General features: G+C 47.9%; 1 protein-coding gene across 5 annotated transcripts in view; it reads left to right on the top strand.

The window, feature by feature from the left end:
* Nucleotides 1-20951, top strand: part of ARAP3 (ArfGAP with RhoGAP domain, ankyrin repeat and PH domain 3) — a 530251-nt gene that overhangs the window by 493967 nt on the left and 15333 nt on the right. For 3 of the 5 annotated variants that reach the window (XM_085617771.1, XM_085617775.1, XM_085617772.1), the window contains exons 27-32: nt 7783-7911; nt 8408-8568; nt 9306-9388; nt 10421-10456; nt 11175-11238; nt 11486-11623. In XM_085617771.1, coding sequence (XP_085473897.1) covers nt 7783-7911; nt 8408-8568; nt 9306-9388; nt 10421-10456; nt 11175-11238; nt 11486-11623 — 611 coding nt within the window. The remainder of the gene's footprint in view (nt 1-7782; nt 7912-8407; nt 8569-9305; nt 9389-10420; nt 10457-11174; nt 11239-11485; nt 11624-20951) is intronic. The other 2 variants (XM_085617774.1, XM_085617776.1) reach the window with 1 other exon arrangement.

Here is a 20951-nt window from a genome sequence, read left to right on the forward strand (position 1 = left end):
ACAAAGCAATCAGGCTTACTTTGGAGGCAAAGTGTAAAGTATTTATGCAGCACACAAACAGTAATAAAGTAAAAACATAACATAACAAAAATCTCAAACTAATTTAGAAAAATGTCATACATTTTAATAAAGAAAATTATACCAGAACGGCAAAAATTCAATCAGTAAAACCTAAAATATGCAAACTTATTTAAAAAAAATAAAAAAAAATAGCTCCAAGAAGCAGAAAGTGCCACTCATAGTTTTCTGTATGCAATAGACCGAGGAAAAGTCACAAGTTCAGGCTGACTGCAATGAAGCGCAGGCCGTGTATAGGTACCAGGTTAGTCCAGCTGAAGAGTTACCTGCTCAAGTCCAGATTGCAGCGTTCCGTTCACGTTGGAGGAGGCATTTGGCGTAAAGAGCAGGTTAGGCATCGCGAGCAGCCTAAACTTCACTATTTTCATCTTTTTCTTGAAGTGGAGTGCACTCTGCTGCCAGCCAAGGGTGCAGGACCTAGCAAGGCACCTTTTTGGGATCAGAGACTCACATTAAGTTAGGCCAGCAGGGCTCAGGCGGGTCTAATTGCAGGACCAGTTGCAGCAGATCAGCTGGGCAGTTGCAGGGAGGCCTCTGAAGCTTATTGTGTCCATGTAGCTCAGAACAGGAGGATCAGCCAACAAATCCTTGGAGTCACTCAGGTTAGTCTGGGATGAAGAGAGCAGATCCAGTCTTCCTTCTCTGAGAGCCGGGCAGACCTCAAGCAGCAGGGCAGTCTTCTGGGAAATAAGGCTGACCTTAAGTAGCAGGACAGTACTCTGGTAGCAGCAGTGCAGTCCTCTGGGGGACAAGGCAGTCCTTCTTTAATGTCAACATGTTTCAGAGCGTACTGAAGAGTGGCTTGGGAGGTCCAATATTTAAACCTGGTGCCATCCTTGGTAGTAGGAGAATTTTCTAGGCTACCCCTACATCTGGTCCTGTAAAGTTCTTTCCTTCCCTTACCAAGGCTCTAAGAAGGTTTGGGTGACAAAAGACTACTGTTAGGTTCCTTTGTGTGTCCTAGAGACAAGCCATTTGAAATGTAAGTATGGCAGGGAACAGCTATGCTCCTAACCATCCTGGCAGGATTGAGCATCCTGCCCACATCTACACCCCAGTTGTTCACTCTCTAGGCACAATACGCTTTCTTAATGAGGAAGCCATTAACAGGTCCAGGCACCTGGAAGCTCCTAGAAGGCCTTAGAAGCTTTTTGGCAGGAAAATGCCAACTTTCTAAAAGTGGCATTTTCTAAACCGTAATCTAAAATCCGATTTGCTATTAAAGAGGAGTTTAAATTGCAATTAATTTGAGTCCAAACATGACATTTCCACCTGTTTCCATTCAAATGTTAGCACGTATTAAAAGTAATAAGGTAACGCAATGTTATCCTGTTGGAGAGGTAGGCCTTACAGTAGTGAAAAATGAATCTTGTGGTTTTTCACTACCAGGACATGTTGAACTAAAAACGCATGTCCTACTTTTTAAATACAATAAACCCTACCCTGTGGACTGTTTAGGGCCTACCTTAGATGAGGCGTGTATATATAAAAAAGGAAGCGTTAGGCCTGGCAAAAGGTTTATTTTGCCTGATCAAATTGGCAGTTTAAAAGTGTATTACAAGCTGCAATGGCAGGCGTGGGACATGTTTGAAAATGCTACTTTAGTGTATGGCACAATGCGTGCTGCAGGCCCACTAGTAGCATTTATTTACAGACTTTAGGTACAAGTAGAACCATATACTAGGGTCTCTCAAATAAATTAAGCATGCCAATCAGGTGTAAGCCAATTTTGCCATATTGTAGTGAAAGAGCACAAGCACTTTACCACTGGTGAACAGTGGTAAAGTGCACGGAGTTCTAATGCCCAAAAAAACAATATTCAGAAAACAGGAGGTGTAAAGGTAAAAATGTGAGGGTGACCCTGCAGGGAGAGCCAAGTCCAACAGGTGTCTATTTTTAACTGCATTGATGCATAAGGACCAAGATGCTTCAGCTCCTAATTGTATATTAACTGGAAACATCTGAAAGAGACACATTAGTGATAGATTCCTTACCTTAGAATATTCCCAGGCATCAGACTGGATCCGGAAAGTTTTCGTCAGCAGTACCCCTGCGTGTCAGTAGGCATCGTCGTACGGCTCCATTTACGTCGTTGGCGTCGTAGTCACCGAAATGACGTCGCTGGAGCTACTTAGACGCGCCCACGTGTGATAACGTCACTTCTTTCTTTTTCCGTGCCAGCAAGCGCCGATCCGGAGAGAGCTGTACCCCCAGTCATTTTGTGACTGGGTTTTTTGGGACTTTTGTCTCTGTAGTTTGAATACTTACACTCCAGGTGCATAGGGATGCCCGGTTTCAAGTCTTGCGCGGCCTGTCCACGCACGATGTTGGTGACGGATCCGCACCGTGAGTGTCTGCACTGCCTGGGGCGCGACCACCACTTTGCAGAACTTTGCGGGATTGGTCCGAAAGTAGCTAGAGGCCCGGGAGTCGGCTCCGCGCCGTTCTAGGTCTTGGTCCCATGGGAGGTCGAGGGACCAACCGCGGAGCCATCACCACCATTCCAAATCTTCGCACTCTGAGTCATGTAAGGCGAAGCACGGGAAGTCGAAGAAGCACCATCGCTTTTGCCTTCCCCTAGCTGGTCGCGCGATGTGGCTGAGGGTGCAGGTGGCACCGCCCCTGCGGCTCCGGCGGAGCCTCCGCGGCTGCAGATGGCCTACCCGCCCTTTCCGGGTCCATCAGCGACTCCAGCCCAGCTGCAGGAGTTCCTGTCAGCTATGGCACGTGTCTTCGGACCGTTCGGCCCTGCCAGTGCGTCTTCGGGCCCCGGGGGCCCGACTGAGGGTCCTCGTTCTTCGACGTTGCCGGCTCCAGCCCGACATCGTCGACGACTTTGGTCTCGACGCCAGAGACCCCATGGATCCACGCATGGATCCCCGTCCATGTCGGTTGGCCCAGTACGACCTCCACCGACACCGACGGTGCCGCGACCGACGTCGGCCGCAGCGTCAGCCAAAGCCGTCCCTGGCCTCCTCCCCGACATGGAGACGGTTCTGGAAGGGTGTTGACCGATGCCGATTCCGACGCCGTTTGGGAATTTCTATCCCTTTCTTCAACCACCTCCTTATGTTCCACCTGTTCGGCAGGCTATGGAGGATGGGGAGGACTGGGAGGGGTCTGAGGACCCTCTCGCAGCACAATGCAAGTTAGACCCAGACTGGGATGAATATCCGGGGGATGCAGGTGACCAGGATTATACTCCTGAATCTTGCTCACTGGCTCCTTCTACCGTGGCTATGGAGGAGGGTGGTTCATACTCTATGGTGTTGCGTAGGGTGGCCGAGGCTCTCCACCTCGAGTTTCCTACCGTGGCCATCAGGACTAACCTTCTGACAGAGGTGCTTTGGCCGACGTCTTTTTCTACAGAGCTGCTGCTGCCCTTGAATGATGCACTCTCGGACGTTCTTTTTGGCACCTGGTCCAGGCCCAACACAGGGGCTCCTGCGGATAAGAACGTGGCCCGACGCCATCGCCCAGCCCCGGGCGACCCCGTTTTCCTCTCCCAATACCATACCCCTGAGAGCTTGGTTGTCCAGGCCTCTGCGTCCCCAGGCGCGTTCCCTTCCTCACCACTCGACAGGGAACCCAAGAAACTGGAGCAGTTTGGGAAGAAGATTTTTTCTTGCGCTAGTTCAGGACTCTTGGGCCATTATTCCCATTCTGTGTGGGTTACGGTTGCACACGTGCTGCCTCAGTGTCCGGTGGAAGCTCGGACAGTACTCTCCCAAGCTATTGCTAAGGGGAGAGACGCAGCCAAGTTCACGATCCGTTGTGGTCTTGACACTGCTGACTCGCTGGGCAGGGCAATTTCCACGACAGTGGCGCTACGCCGCCATGCCTGGCTGAGAATAACTGGCTTTTCTGGGGATGTCCAGAACACATTGATGGACATGCCCTTTGATGGCACTCGCCTGTTTGGCGATAAGGCGGATTGCGTGTTGGAGCGTTTTAAGGACTCGTGGGCTACAGCTAAGTCTTTAGGCCTTTCGGCCACACGCACTCCTTCCGCTTCTGCTTTTCGCTCCTTTCGTGGTCAAGGAAGGGGCACCCAAGCACGTTAGTTTCAGAGCCACAGGCCTGCGCAGCAAAATTTTCAGCGCGGACGTGGAACCCCCCTGCTGCCCCTGCCTCCAAACCTTCCTAGTCCTGTGTTTCAGGCTCACCAGAGACCAGTGGGTGGCAGGATTCGCCATCACCTCCCATCACTGGCGCACCATCACATCGGACAGGTGGGTTCTGCAAATTGTCCGAAGGGGTTACTCCCTCCCTTTCGAGACAACCTCCCCAGCCATGCCACCACAGTATCACTGCATGTCGGGGGCTCACTTTGCAATTCTCCAGCAGGAAGTTACGGCCCTCTTGGCTAAGTGGGCCATCAAGAGCGTTCCGATGCCAGAAGTAGGTCTTGGTTGTTACTCCCACTACTTGCAGGACACGTATTTTCATATCCCCGTCCTGCTGGCTCACCGGCGTTACCTGCAATTCCCGGTAGGGCAGGAGCATTTTCAGTTCACCATGCTCCCTTTTGGCCTTACCAGCGCCCCTCGGGTGTTCACCAAAGTGATGGCAGTGGTTGCAGCTCATCTGCGCAGATCAGGGGTTTCAGTCTTCCACTATCTCGACGTCTGGTTGTTGAAGGCGGGCTCGCCCCAAACAGTCCTCTCCCACCTCCAGAGTACGGACGACCTCCTGCATTTGCTGGGGTTCTCCATCAATGTGCCGAAGTCGCACCTAATTCCCTCTCAGAAGCTCCTCTTCATCGGAGTGGTTCTGGACACGGTGCAGTTTCGGGTTTATCCTCCCGAACAGCGAGTCTGGGACATTCGGGCTATGATTCCAATCTTTCAGCTCTTGTCCCGGGTTTCGGTCAGGATGACCTTGAGGCTGCTGGGCCTCATGGCCTCCTGCTGACCAATCATGCCTGGTGGCATATGCGGGCTCTGCAGTGGGACCTGAAGTTCCAGTGGGCGCAGTATCAGGGGAACCTGTCCGACTACGGCCATATCTGGGAGGGCACTGCACAACACTTGCAGTGGTGGCTCACGAATCAGCATTGGGTCAGCGGCAGATCCCTCTCCCTTACCCAGCCGGAGCACACAGTGGTGACAGATGCGCCCCTCCTGGGATGGGGTGGCCAAATGGGAGAGGCGGAGATCAGAGGCCTCTGGTCTCAGGCGGAGTCCCGGCTCCATATCAACCTTCTGGAGCTTCTGGCGGTCTTTCTTGCACTGAATGCATTCCTTTCCTCTGTCAAGGGGAGGGTGGTGCAGGTGTTCAGACAACACCACCGCCATGTGGTATTGCAACAAACTAGGCAGGGTGGGGTCATGGATTCTATGTCAGGAGGCTTTGCGCCTCTGGACATGGCTGGAACATCAAGGCAGTTCCTTAACGGTTCAACAACTGGAAGGTTTTCTGAACGCCAGGGCGGACGAACTCAGCCGCCGGTGCTTGGTGTATCATGAATGGCGTCTTCACTCGGAGGTGGCGCAAGGTCTCTTTCAACAGAGGGGAGAGCCTTGGTTAGATCTATTCGACACCCAAGAGAATGCACAATGTCATCACTTCTGCGTGTTGGAGTTTCCAAGGTGGCACTCGCTCGGAGATGCTTTTCGTCACGAGTGGAGCTGCGGTGTATTGTACGCCTTTCCGCCTATACCACTTCTACCCAGAGTGCTGAAGAAGATCAGGCGCGACCGGGCCCAAGTCATTCTTCTGGCCCCGGACTGGGTTCGAAGAGTTTGGTATCCCGAGCTGCTCAGTATGAGCATGGATTCCCCGATCCGACTGCCTCTTCGGGAGGATCTTCTTTAGCAGCAACAGGGGACGGTCCTCCACCCGAACATGTCCAGCCTCCACCTACATGCGTGGAGATTGAGAGGCGACAGTTGATTCCGTTTGACTTGCCTCCTGAAGTCTGTGATGTCATTCTGACAGCTGCCGTTCCTCCACTAAATCGGAATACCCCCTTCGGCTGGAACCAATTTGTGGCATGGTGCACAGCAAAGGCTGTGGATTCCCTTTCTGTCCCTCTTTCAGTGGTCCTTTTGTTCCTTCTTTCTCTGGCTCAGCAGGTCTCTGCTATGGGCACTATTAAAGGCCACCTTTCTGCAATTTCAGCTTTCCTCAGGATTCCTGATCAGCCCTCTCTTTTCAAGTCCCCTGTTGTTAATAGATTTCTCAAAGGCATTACTCACCTTTTCCCTCCTATTCCGTTTGTGATGCCACAGTGGGACTTAAATCTAGTTCTTACTTTTCTGATGTGCGCTCCTTTCGAGCCGCTTCACAACTGTCCTCTTCATTTATTAACTTTGAAGACTGCTTTCCTGGTTGCCATCACCTCCACAAGGTGCGTGAGTGAGCTCCAGGCTCTTTCCTGTAAGCCTCCTTTTCTGTCTGTTCATCCGTACAAGGTTGTGCTTCGCACTCATTTTTCCTTCTTGCCAAAGGTTGTCACTGCCTTCCACATTGGGCACACTATCACCTTGCCCAATTTCTTTCCGCCTTCTCACCCTTCCAGAGATGAAGAGAGGCTCCATCGTCTGGACCCAAAACGTGCGCTTTCATTTTATTTGAATCGCACACAACAGTTCCGGGTAGATTACCAGCTCTTTGTTGGCTACGTAGGAGCCAAGAAAGGACGGGCTGTACACAAGAGGAATATCTTCTGCTGGGTCATCTTGTGTATGAAAGCCTGTTAATCTCTGGCTAAAAAGGAACCCCTGGTGGGGGTACGTGCCCATTCTACCAGGGCGACAGCAGCTACTACTGCATTGGGACGTGGTGTCCCCTTGCAAGACATCTTTCAGGCAGCCACATGGGCCTCGCTGCACACTTTTACTAAGCATTATTGCCTTGACAGTCAAGTCCGGAGAAACGGCTTCTTTGGCCGTTCTTTTCTCCATGACTTTCTGGTGTGATCTTGGTCCGCAGACCCACCACCGGGGTTGGTATTGCTGGGGTATCTATTCTAAGGTAAGGAATCTATGACTAACATGTCTCTTTCAGATGCACAAGTTACTTACTTGTGCAACAATATATCTGTAAGAGACATTAGTTAGTGATAGATTCCTTACCGCCCCACCCATCCTCCCCGTTCTGCGAACTGATTTCTAGGGTTAAGGTCATCCCTTTCAGCGCCCTAATTTCAATGCACCAGGGGTCAGTATCTTGCAGGGCTCTGCGTTCCTGGTGCGGAAAGTCGTGAACAGAACTGACGTCAGCGCGTGTGGGCGCGTCTAAGTAGCTCCAGCGATGTCATCTCGGCAACTACGACGCCAACGATGTACGTGGAGCCGTACAATCACGCCTACCGACGCGCTGGGGTACTGCTGACGAAAACTTTCCGGATCCAGTCTGACGTCTGGGGATATTCTAAGGTAAGGAATCTATCGCTAACTATTGTCTCTTACAGATATATTGTTACACAAGTAAGTAACTTGTGCATTATGCATAGTCATCTCCAGTGTACTACTTTTTATTTAACATGCTATCTCAAGCGTCCAGCTACATTCCTTCCACAATTATCTCCCTAAAGTGGAGAAAATTTAGCCAGTGTCTTCTGCTCCTCATTTAGATTTTACTCCTGAAATTGAAAGATTTTAAGTTCCCCCTAGTCTCTAAATTAAGCCCTAGGTTCTGAGGCACTTCCTTTATTTAATATTTTGTACTATTAGTTAATCAATGTCTGTCCTTCTACAGAACGGCCCTTGCATCCCAAGGAGAAGGTGTTAGAACAAGCTTTGCAGTGGTGCAAACTGCCAGAGCCCAGCTCAGCATATCTGCTGGTGAAGAAAGTGCCAATTGGGGAAGGGAGCTGCCTCTTTACAGGTGAGTACAGCATATGCAGTATTGTGTCAAAGGCTCATCTTCAAAAGAATACAGTGAAGCATTTAAAGGGTCTAGGTGTCTTCTTGCAATTGTATTCTTTGTATATTTGTTGTGTCCCAAGCCTTAGTAAGACCCTACTTTAAAACATTCCTACTTCAGCCACATTTTTTTATTTTGCCCCAGCATCTCTTCCTTGTTCCAAATAGTTAAATATTGATCATTTCATTATACAGTTCCTCAAATACCCATCAACATAAAATTCCTATCTGGATACTAGTCAGATCCATTTGGATGTCTTAGGCTTACATTTCAACGTTTATCAGGCATTAGGTGTTTTTTATGGATTAACATATTGAAAAAACGTGAGAAGTACAAGGTGCTCAAAAAATGTTTAACAATGTACTATTTTTTCTTACTTCTCTGTCTTATCTTTATGCCGGTTGTCTATGACAGTGCCCTTTATAACTTGTTCACCTCCCCGTTCCTCTTCTTCTAGGGACCAAGCGAGATGGCCCAAAGTGTGGATTGCTGAAATGTCGGGAGGAACACCCTAAGCTCTTGGGGTGTAAATTTCAAGAGAGATACTTTGTAATCCGAGAGAAGAAATTATTGCTGCTGAAAGAGAAGAAGGTGACAACCAAATGCCTTGCTTTTGGGGTAAATTTTGAGGGTTAGCATATTTTATTTGAGTGGTGATAGAGATTACCAGAGCATTATTCCATGACAGAAGTACACTGTTTTTTTTTTTAGCACAGACATATTAAAGTGTGAATTCAGAGGAAATGAGAGGCCCAATGCCTTTGTCTGTATTTTAAAGGTGAACATTAGAATTCAGATTCATTGGCAGATTCATTAGATTTGTTGATATGCACACTTGGTCATAACAATCACATCCTCACTGTGAAACCACATAGTAGCTTAATACTAGCTTTTGAATAGTGTGCAGAATTGCTATCACTATTTATATGGATATGTTTTTGTGCATGTGTATGGTGGTGTCCCCCCCCCCATGGTTGGTGTATTGGCATCTGCACTGTTGCATGGTCTCTTAAGTGCATGAGCTCTCAAGTTGTAGTATTGGTCCATAGTTAGAGGCATGACCCCTTGTGATTATGTACTGCTGCATGTGATGACATATCCTTTTGCTTAGTTGATGTATAAGGTCTTGCTCGAGTTGAGTTTGGGCTCATGAGTTGACCTATATGTCTCTGGATATGTGTATTAGCATTAGTTATGCCTACATACAGGTTAGTGAGTTGTATACTTTATTCTCTTTGATGTGGATGTTGTATGTTCTTATGAAGGTTGCAATTTATTATATATGTTCTATACTTAGATATGAATGAACATAAGGTCACCTTGTAAAATGATATCCCTTGTGTGCTGTTTTCTAGAGTTCTAGGCCTGAGCGAGAGTGGCCACTTGACACAGCAAAAGTGTACATGGGGATTCGAAAGAAATTAAAGCCGCCTTCTCAGTGAGTAATTCAAAGTGCCATATATTAAGAAATACATTAACACTCCCCTCTGATAAGCCTAATGCTTCTCGACCACACTACCACAAATAGAGCACCTTGGGATTGTTAAAGCAAGCCCATGTACACTAGTAAGGGATATCTGGACTCTCTACACAGTGCACCTCTTTTTGGTACACTATATAGAGAGCCAGCGTCCTATAAGGACAACCTGTGTGGATGTCAAAAAGACTGAAACCTTTCTTCTTCGCAGGAAGGTTTATGTTGGTAGTCTAATAGCTGTTATGAACTGTGTTGTTTGTTAATCAAACTGTATAAACATTTAATGTATTTTTTATTATTTACCTGTAATGGCCAAATAACCCTTTCTTTTTATACCTGGCTATTCACTCTGTGCACTTCTCTAATTTACGTCTTCCCTCTCCTTTACTTCTTTCTCTAGTAAATTCCTTCTGGCACTTATTTCTGCTTTTTTCATTTACTTCTGCCTCACCATCCTGTCTCACCAGATCCAGCTCTCTCAACACACACCTGCTGTAATACACCCTCCTTATTCTATTGAACCCTACTCTGTAAAATGATACTCTATCTCCACACAACCTTAGTAACACAACTCCCACAGCGACACACATGACAAATTATACACCTGCTGTGTTAATACTTACTTTATACCCTCCTAATTTTGTATATTGTGGTAATTCATCATCTTGGTTTTCATTCCTTAGAAATGGATACTTGTGCTCTCAATAACCATGACAAAGATGCCTCAGTTAGTCGATATATGAATGATATTACCTCATTTTATGAGAAGTGGGTTGTTTTGAAGTCTTCTTTGTTGTATTTCACAAATGAATTATCATAACACTAGCCAAATACTAAATATAGCTTTTAATATTGCTGATCCATTGGCATGATGGTCTCTGTAGTAGGGGAAATATGAGGAAATAACATTGTGGTGCCAGTGCTTAAGTAATAGTCATCAATGCCTTGTCTTTCTCTTATCCCACTGATTTTCTCCTGCCCTTTGAACATCAGGTGGGGGTTCACCTTGTATCTGGACAAGCAGCATCTGTAAGTATCTGTTAATTTTATGTCTCTTTTGTGTTTCTCTGACCGCGCTGTTCTCATATGGCTTAACTGTGAAAGTAGCTGTAGACATCAGCTTTTATCAAATTGGTTCGGACCACCAGATAGTTGTGGGCTCATTCTATGCTTTTATGGGCCCCCATCAACGTACCCTTTACATTTTGTTCATCCTTTTTTCCACATAACCCTATTGATCTTTACCACCTTCTTCGCCAGATCAGATCCCAGTTCTTAACCCTCCCGTCATTGTTACATTTCCTTACTGACCTTGCTATCAAATCCTGTCACTTCTCTCCACATTCAATAGGATGTGGCCTCTTAGACATCACCTTTTCTTAACATATCACTCATCCAGTGCCCTAATCACACACTCGCATGATACGTACAAGGTCCGCATTATAACTCCCCTTAGAATAGTATCTCCGGTTTTACTCCAAATTGACCTTTTCATGGCCTGTGCTCTAGAAAACAATGCATGGGTCCTTTATCCCCTGCTGCAGGTGCACTGATCTGCACTGATCGTTGTTCTTTTGCTTCATTTGTGCAAAATGTAATTATTCTAGTTCTAATCAGACCGGATATCAATTTGATCCAAACCCCCCGTATTTATGAGTGCTTGTAAGTACTCATAAGACTTGAAATATTCTCCCGGTTTACAGTTGTAGAACTTTGGTCTGAGCATGTGGCTCTGTTCTGTTTGCAGGTGCCTTTGCTGTACAACACAACTGGAGATGTGGGACTGGATCACGAGCATCCTCAAATTGCAGGTACATTACGGAATACTAACCTACTGTTACACTAACTTGCATATGTTTTTCTCTCCAACATATCTACAAAAATTATACTTGCTGTAAGTAGCGCACAACTTGATGACTTATATTGTCACAGAGTTAACTCTTTGATGTTAGATTCTGTATAGCCATGTGGAAGCCTCCTGTGCTCGAGTTAATAGAGCATCCAATTCTTGTTTGTGAAACCTATTTCACCATTATTTTTCATCCGCTCTTTTCACAGCATGATGATCTCCAACCTGTGATTCTGAGGCGCCATTCCTCTTCAGACCTGAGCAAGCAGAAATTTGGTACCATGCCGCTGGTTCCAATCCATGGAGATGACACCCAGTCCACCATGCTGTCTGCCAACCAGACACTGGTAAGCCACCCCCAGCCCTCGTAGGCACCTGAACAGAAAAGGGAATATATTGATGAGCTGTGAATTTTAGCAGTTGGTGTGAATGTATCTGAATGAGATAACAATACTGTGTTGACCGTAAAGGATATATACAGCTATGAACATCACACTTTCCACAGAAGGTGCTGGTATTTTTCTTTTGGCTATGTTTGATAGTTATTGTTTTACCTTAGAATCACTTCTGATAATATGTATTCTGCCACTTTCTTTCTCAGTGAGCGAGTATTATTTTGCATGGAAGTTACATTGTGTTTGCACATTCTGTATTGTACTGTATGTACCAGTACCTGTATGAGCACATCAAGGCGAAGGTTCGAGGCATGTGGGCTGCTGAATTCATATCTGTGCATAGATCGCCGCCTAGCATAGATCGCCGCCTAGTGTTGGGTCCGAATGATTGCACATTGTTGTCCTGGAAGAGTCTTCGAAGTATCACGAGATAGGTGGCTCCTCCCCTGGACTACAGTGCGCATGGGCATCCTCTCCATCCTCAGATTGTTTTTTTCCGCCATTGGGTTCGGATGTGCTTATCTTAGCTCAAGTTAGGAAAACTTAATTTAAGGCCAAAAGCCTTTAGGTATCGTCGGTATTGTTTGCGTTCGGTATCGACAAATATTTAGACTTGTTCTCGGATTTATTCACACTTCTCGGACCTAGTTTCGGTCCGACCATCGATCGACGTTCGAGGATGGAATCGAGGACTCCCTTCAAGAGATGTCCTTTATGTCATGCGAAATATCCACACATCGATCTCCATCCGGTGTGTAACAAATGTTTATCACCGGATCATGATGAGTCAAGGTGTATGGCCTGCGCCCGGTTCCGGTCAAAGAAGACACTTCGGAATCGACGGGCGGCTAGATTGGAGGCCAAACAATCGGCGCCTAACCCGGTTAACATATTCAGCACCGAGGATGAGGAAGTCGAGAGCGTCGAAGAGATAGACTCGAGCCATGCTTCGGAGCCTGAATCCCAATCTGACGACGATGATGAGGTGATCTTCGAGGACGAAGACGTCGTCGACGAGGTAGGAGACGAAGATGAGGCCCTTGGGGCCGAGGAAGATAGCTCGGGCGAGGAGCTACGCCAATCCGTCGATGCGGAGGCCGAAGGACACAGTCTTGATAAGGCTCAGGTCGAGGGATCACATGCGGGCCTTACCCAAGATCAGTCGGATCGTTCTACAGCCCCGCCTGAAGGCCCGGCTTCGAACATTTCAAAAGAGCCAACACTATCAAAAAAGACTGGATTCGATTCAGTGAAAGCGAAACCAAAACCAGCACCGGTCAAATCGAAACCGAAAGTGCAACTGGTTCAAGTTGGATCGAAGGCATCGAAGCCCTCCAATCCGTCGACACAGAAAAGGGACATCGGAGCCGACCAAAGAAAGGAGGACTTCGGTACCGAGAAGACAAAAAAGGGCTTCGGCACCGAGACACAGAAGAAGGCCCTCGGTCCCGAGAAGACGCAACGGCCTATGGCACCGAAGGTTGGAGCACCGACCACCAAGGTCAAGGTGGTCGATCTGACTACGTCAACACCGCAGAGTGCGGCGACTGCCAAAATTTCGAATCAACAAGGCGTCGATCCCAAACTTCGGATCGAAAACCCGAAGACTGGGAGGAAACTGGAGACTGCGTCGAAGCCTGTCTCCAAAGAGCCTATCGGTTCCAAAGCACCGTCTGCATTCACGTTGCAACAGGTGTCGGAGTCCCTACAGCGCATCAGGGAACGGGCAACCCTCGAACCAAAAACGGGCCCCGAACCACACAGTCGCCAAAGCTCACTCGGCGCCGGCACCGATCAAGTTTGGATTGCCGCCACCGGGGGCGCCGAAGATATTCGAACTTAGGAGGAGTCTCGAACAACCACGGGCAGCGTCCACGGAAAGAACCGATGTCGAGGACTCACAGGACCTAGTTTCGGTCCGACCATCGATCGACGTTCGAGAATGGAATCGAGGACTCCCTTCAAGAGATGTCCTTTATGTCATGCGAAATATCCACACATCGATGTCCATCCGGTGTGTAACAAATGTTTATCACCGGATCATGATGAGTCAAGGTGTATGGCCTGCGCCCGGTTCCGGTCAAAGAAGACACTTCGGAATCGACAGGCGGCTAGATTGGAGGCCAAACAATCGGCGCCTAACCCGGTTAACATATTCAGCACCGAGGATGAGGAAGTCGAGAGCGTCGAAGAGATAGACTCGAGCCATGCTTCGGAGCCTGAATCCCAATCTGACGACGATGATGAGGTGATCTTCGAGGACGAAGACGTCGTCGACGAGGTAGGAGACGACGATGAGGCCCTTGGGCCGAGGAAGATAGCTCGGGCGAGGAGCTAGGCCAATCCGTCGATGCGGAGGCCGAAGGACACAGTCTTGATAAGGCTCAGGTCGAGGGATCACATGCGGGCCTTACCCAAGATCAGTCGGATCGTTCTACAGCCCCGCCTGAAGGCCCGGCTTCGAACATTTCAAAAGAGCCAACACTATCAAAAAAGACTGGATTCGATTCAGTGAAAGCGAAACCAAAACCAGCACCGGTCAAATCGAAACCGAAAGTGCAACTGGTTCAAGTCGGATCGAAGGCATCGAAGCCCTCCAATCCGTCGACACAGAAAAGGGACATCGGAGCCGACCAAAGAAAGGAGGACTTCGGTACCGAGAAGACAAAAAAGGGCTTCGGCACCGAGACACAGAAGAAGGCCCTCGGTCCCGAGAAGACGCAACGGCCTATGGCACCGAAGGTTGGAGCACCGACCACCAAGGTCAAGGTGGTCGATCCGACTACGTCAACACCGCAGAGTGCGGCGACTGCCAAAATTTCGAATCAACCAGGCGTCGATCCAAAACTTCGGATCAAAAAACCGAAGACTGGGAGGAAACCGGAGACTGCGTCGAAGCCTGTCTCCAAAGAGCCTATCGGTTCCAAAGCACCGTCTGCATTCACGTTGCAACAGGTGTCGGAGTCCCTACAGCGCATCAGGGAACGGGCAACCCTCGAACCAAAAACGGGCCCCGAACCACACAAAGTCGCCAAAGCTCACTCGGCACCGGCACCGATCAAGTTTGGATTGCCGCCACCAGGGGCGCCGAAGATGTCCGAACTTAGGAGGAGTCTCGAACAACCACAGGCAGCGTCCACGGAAAGAACCGATGTCGAGGACTCACAGGACCAGTTTATCGACGCCGACACTGGTAGGCTGTTGTTCCGCAAGCGGAGAATTGTTCCAGAGAAGGCTTTGGACTCCTACAAGATTCCACTAAAAAGGAAACTGGCATCAGGTTTGACGCCAGTGCTTGTAGAAACATTCCACACCTATCATCAGGAACCACCATCCTTTTCTCCTACACACTCACAACAGGATGCAGGAGAGGGCTATATTGGGCATGATACCACTTATCCTGTGGATAATGACCCTGATGACCAACAGCAAGACCAAGATCAAGCATGGGGAGACCCTACTGACCAAGGTGACCCACAAGATGCTCCTGACACTCATCTTTACGACCTATACTAGACCTCCGCCCCCTCAACCAATACATTCTGTCAGAGCATTTTCATATGCTCACCCTCCAGCAGGTTCTGCCGTTACTCAGTCAGGGAGACTTCCTAGCAACCCTAGATTTAAAGGATGCGTATTTCCACATACCCATACACCCATCACACAAAAAATATCTCAGGTTCACTCTTCAAGATCAGCATTATCAGTTCAAAGTACTCCCTTTCGGAGTAACAACAGCTCCCAGAGTCTTTACCAAGTGCCTGGCGACAGTGGCCGCACACTTCAGGAGACAGCACATTCACGTCTTCCCTTACCTGGACGACTGGCTTGTTCAGGCAAAGTCAGCCCAGCAGTGTGCCAGCCACATATCCCACACCATTCACCTTCTTCACAGTCTGGGATTCTCACTGAATTATCCAAAGTCACATCTCCAACCCGCCCACGTACCGCAGTACCTGGGCGCGACTATAGACACTCTGGCTGCCAAAGCTCAGCCAAATTTAGCGAGAATCAACAGCATGCAACTGCTGATAAAAAAGTTCAGACCACAACACTCCCTTCCAGCGCGAGTGTTCATGCAGTTGATAGGCATGATGGCCTCCTGCATCTTCATAGTCCCGCACGCGAGACTACATATGCGCCCGCTTCAGGAGTGCTTGGCACGTCAATGGAATCAGACTCAAGGACAGTTGAAAGACCTAGTGTTGGTGAGCGGTCGGGCATACAACTCTCTGCATTGGTGGAATCCACACAACCTTTGCAAGGGCCGACCGTTCCAAGAGCCTGTTCCACAAATAATACTGACAGCGGACGCGTCTCTCCAGGGATGGGGAGCTCATGTACTCAATTACACAGTGCAGGGACTATGGACGACACAGCAACAGAAGATGCACATCAACCTTCTGAAACTGATGGCTATCTTCCTGGCAATGAAGGCATTCAAAGTACACTTGTGCAACAAAGTCGTGTTGATCCGGACGGACAACATGACTGCCATGTACTACATACAGAAGTAGGGAGGAACACACTCTCCACAGTTGTCTCATCTGGCTCAGAGCATGTGGAAGTGGGCCATTCAGAGGAACATGTTCCTCATGGCGAAACACCTCCCGGGCAAGGACAACCAGATGGCGGATCTGCTCAGCAGACACAGCCACCAAATGCACGAATGGGAGCTACATCCATCAGTACTCCAACCGTACTTCCAGCAGTGGGGTCATCCAGAGATAGACCTATTCACCACAAGGGAAAACGCAAAATGCCAAAGCTTTGCCGCCAGGTTTCCGCATCCTCAGTCGCAGGGCAATGCGATATGGATGAACTGGTCAGGCAGATTCGCGTACACTTTTCCCCCAGCGCCATTAATACCGCTAGTGGCACGCAAACTACGGCAACACTCAATGACACTGTCCTGGTTGCTCCAATGTGGGCACGCCAGCCATGGTACACCACGTTACTAGAACTGTCCGTGGTGCCGCCTCAAAGACTGCGGCTAACACCCAAACTTTTAACACAGAACCATGGCGAAATTCAGCACCCAGATCCGCAACAGCTGAACCTGGCGATCTGGCTCCTGAAGTCTTAGAGTTTGGCTACCTGAACCTGCCTCCAGAATGTATGAATATCATCAAGGAGGCCAGGAGACCCACGACCAGAGCTTGCTATGCGGCTAAATGGAAAAGGTTTGTCATTTACTGTAAAAACAATGACATTAATCCGCTGGATGCATCCATTCAGAACATCATCTGTTACCTGTTACACTTATACCGATGCAATCTGGCATACAACTCCATCCGTATACATCTAACCGCAATAGCGGCCTATCTTCAGAACAGGCAGCACCTCTCTTTATTCAAGGTGCCTGCCATCAAAGCCTTCTTAGAGGGACTCAAAAGAGTGATTCCTCCAACTCACCCACCGGCACCGGTGTGGAACCTGAATGTGGTCCTCACCAGATTGATGGGTCCACCTTTTGAACCTCTACATTCATGTGAGATTCAATTCCTCACCTGGAAAGTAGCCTTCTTAGTGGCAATCACTTCGTTGAGAAGGGTTAGTGAACTCCAGGCACTAACCATTCAAGAGCCATTCATACAGGTTCACGTACTAACCCCACTTTCATGCCTAAAGTGATATCGCAGTTCCACATGAATCAAACTTTTGAACTGCCTGTTTTCTTTCCAAATCCAGAAAATGTCGCGGAGAGAATGCTCCATACACTAGATGTAAAGAGGGCCCTCATGTACTATATAGACAGAACACAGGATTTTAGGAAAACAAAACAACTGTTCGTTGCCTTTTCTCCACAACACAAGGGCAACGCCATTTCCAAAGCAGGGATAGCCAGATGGATCGTTAAATGTATTCAAATTTGCTATGAAAAAGCTAAACGCACATTAACGATTCCTCCCAGAGCCCACTCAACACGAAAGTTAGGGGCGTCCATGGCTTTCCTAGGGAATATTACTTTAGAGGAAATATGTAGAGCAGCCACATGGTCCACTATACATACATTTACAAAACACTACTGTGTAGATGTACATTCAAAACAGCAGGCAGCTGTAGGACAGGCTGTTCTCAAGACCCTTTTTCAGACTGCTGCAGCTGGCATGGGCAGCCGCCGCTAATAGAGGGACTGCTATATAATCTATGCACAGATATGAATTCAGCAGCCCACATGCCTCGAACTGAATATGCTACTTACCAGTATGCATCTGTTCTTGGCATGTAGGGCTGCTGACATTCATATCGCCCACCTTCCTCCCCGGCGCCTGTAGCGGCTGCAGCACTCAGAATTACTGTATAGCATGGTCATCACTTACGGTATCTACTCCATCACTGCCACAATGGCGAAAAACAATCTGAGGATGGAGAGGATGCCCATGCGCACTGTAGTCCAGGGGAGGAGCCACCTATCTCGTGATACTTCGAAGACTCTTCCAGGACAACAATGTGCAATCATCTGGACCCAACACTAGGCGGCGATCTATGCTAGGTGGCGATCTATGCACAGATATGAATGTCAGCAGCCCTACATGCCAAGAACAGATGCATACTGGTAAGTAGCATATTCAACACTATCCATATGAGTGTGAATGAGTATGTGTTCCAACGTGTTTTTGCTTATCTGTATTGAGTTCGTCATTGAGTGTAGTAATTCCACGTTTGAAATCTTGGAATATGTGTTTGTTATACATCTGTGTGAGGCAATGTCGTGGCATCCTAGAGCAGTCATTGCTAAGTAACTGAACAGTATCGTGATGAACACTGTCAATCATCACTGGTGTGCCAGGGCCACCAATACAATACAGTTGTATAACCTAGTCAATCCCTTAGGGTACTTGAGTCCCGCTTGCAGGGATGAGCAGTCAGAGTCACTGTAGGTGGTGGTGTACATTAGAAACCTGTGTAATATGGCACAGTTTATACAGTTCAATAACGTTGATATACAGTCTGTGCTATAACTTAAAAGAAGGTAATGACTTGTATTTCCAGGTAGACAAAATGAGCAGATACACAAAGGATATACTGATAGAACTAAGAGGTAGTTGCACTCTTAGGATCCAAGATACAACCCAAAATGTTTGCTTCCTGTTTATGCACTAAGCACTAGATTTTCTGTAGCACTGACCCTATTGCCTCTGTAATCCTATGGAGCTTGGGGAACTTTGTGTGATTTTATGCAAGGTTATTTCCTGTAAGGGATTTAGGTTTGTTCTAGGCATGCAGATGCAGTGCTGCTAGGACAGTTCCGTGTACCGATGAGGCAAAACAACTCAGTGGGCTGAAGTCTCAGCTGATGAGTTTGCAGCACTGAACCAAAAAGCCATACGCTCAGTATCTCAGCCCCACTAAAAACAAAAATCCCTTGTCATTATATAGAGTCAGGGGTAACAGAGGCATGACTGGTGTGACTGGTGTCTGGTGTAGGGTGCAGTCCAGTGGAGTCCAATTGGTTGTTTACTGTCTATTTGTCACGGCCAATATGGTTCTGCTAAGGGGGCACACAAGGGGGTTGGGGCACCGTCTGTGCCCAAAAGCTTCACCAGTTAACGTCTAGAACTGCACTTTTAGGCAAGAGCCTTAGCCTGACTTTTAATGTTGACATCGATGGAATACACAGGCAAGAAGCCAATGAATCTGGAACCCCTCGAAGTAGAAGATCCCTGATCTTTCTGTAATTGGGAAAGTGTCAGAACGGGCACCAAAAGGATATTGCCATTACTTGGTTGGTGCAGGTGAATATCTCTACAAAGACAATGTTGCAACTCCATGACTCAGGGTTCTTGGTTTCTCCTGGAAAACTAGACTGCAGTGTTTTGCAGTGTAAATCTCTTCACAACTTGGCTCCTGGATTACTTCACCCAGTTACGATGCTATCTACACACATTCTACAGTCAGTGAGCTGCTCATTTTACAGGGATCAAGTCTACTCCTCCTTGCAGTTGCAGTCCAGCTGCTCATGCAGGCAGTTAAGCTCTACACTTCACTTCAAGTCACAGAAGGAATGTTGTCACACTGCATCCCATACTTGGAAAAGAAGAAAGCGATGCCTGGAATTCTTGAATCACTCTGGCTTATTGAAGTTAATCTTTTTTTGCCTACTTCTGACAGAGGACAGCCATTGGCAAATCAAATAGGGCCCTACTTCAATAGGAACAATCCATCCTGAACAGCCAGGTCATGTCCCCTCCAGATGGGAACACAGACTGGTTTTGGCCTTATTGGGCATCATCATTAAGGTTCAGATTAAGTCCTATGGCACAGTAAGCATAGCCTACTAAGCGCATCAAACTTAGTTAAATAAAAAGCTTCCAGCCTTACACCTAGTTTGCAGTAATAGAAACAACCTGGCAGTTTTCACTTCTTGGATCAGAGTTGCCCTACACTAGTGCATAGAGCCTTCTAGATGTCCCAACAAGTAGGATCTATTATCTAACCAATATTCATATTCCTATCATAATCAAGGTGGGAAGCGAGACCCAACGAGATGTTTGCCCATTTTATAAGTCTAAGCACTGGTCTGTGCCTGGAGAATTGCATCTTTTTGTTTTTGGGCAAGGTTTTCCCCACTGTTGCGCAAGGAGTTTAGGTGAGACTAGTTGGAACTTGTCAAAGTGATTATGTGAATTCATGTTCAGAGAGAGCACTGCCCATGTTCCTCTTGCCTTGGGTGTGAGCAGCAACACAGAAAGAGAAATTGGGTTGTGTTTCGCAAGAATGAGTAAGAGAAGAGAGGTATGTCCAACAGGTCAAACAAGAATGTTAAAAGAAAGTCTCCATCTTGTGCAAAATGGGGTGAAAACTGGGGGCTGCCATCTGCTGCTAGCAGCAGTGGCTGGGGTCGCATTACAAAGGGGGCAGGCCTTTGAAGCTTCCTTCTTCGAGCGCTGGCCCATCCTGTGGGAGGAGGTCTGACACCTCGGCCCAGGATGTGCATTGTTTCTGGTCCCAGAGAGCAGAGGTTCTCTACCCAGCAGTCCAGAAACATGTCTGGTGGTGTTTGGTTGCCTATAGCTGGCCAGAGACTACACCAGGGTTGACAGGTTTTCAGGGGGCACCTTTGATGTGCCCTCTGGTACATGGTAGAATAAATCCCCCCACTGGCATCAGGCCGGATTTATTGAAAGGAGTAGTTTGGTAGCAAACACTCCTGTGTTCAGTGAAACCATCATGGAGCTGTTGAACTCGAGTTGTCGATTTCCCAACCCATGTACTCTCTATTGTTTCACTGGCACTTACAATATTAAGAAATGGACCCCAATATTGTATGGGCATA

The sequence above is a fragment of the Triturus cristatus genome, chromosome 7 (genome assembly GCF_964204655.1).
Source record: "Triturus cristatus chromosome 7, aTriCri1.1, whole genome shotgun sequence".
NCBI classification, from domain to species: Eukaryota; Metazoa; Chordata; class Amphibia; order Caudata; family Salamandridae; genus Triturus; species Triturus cristatus.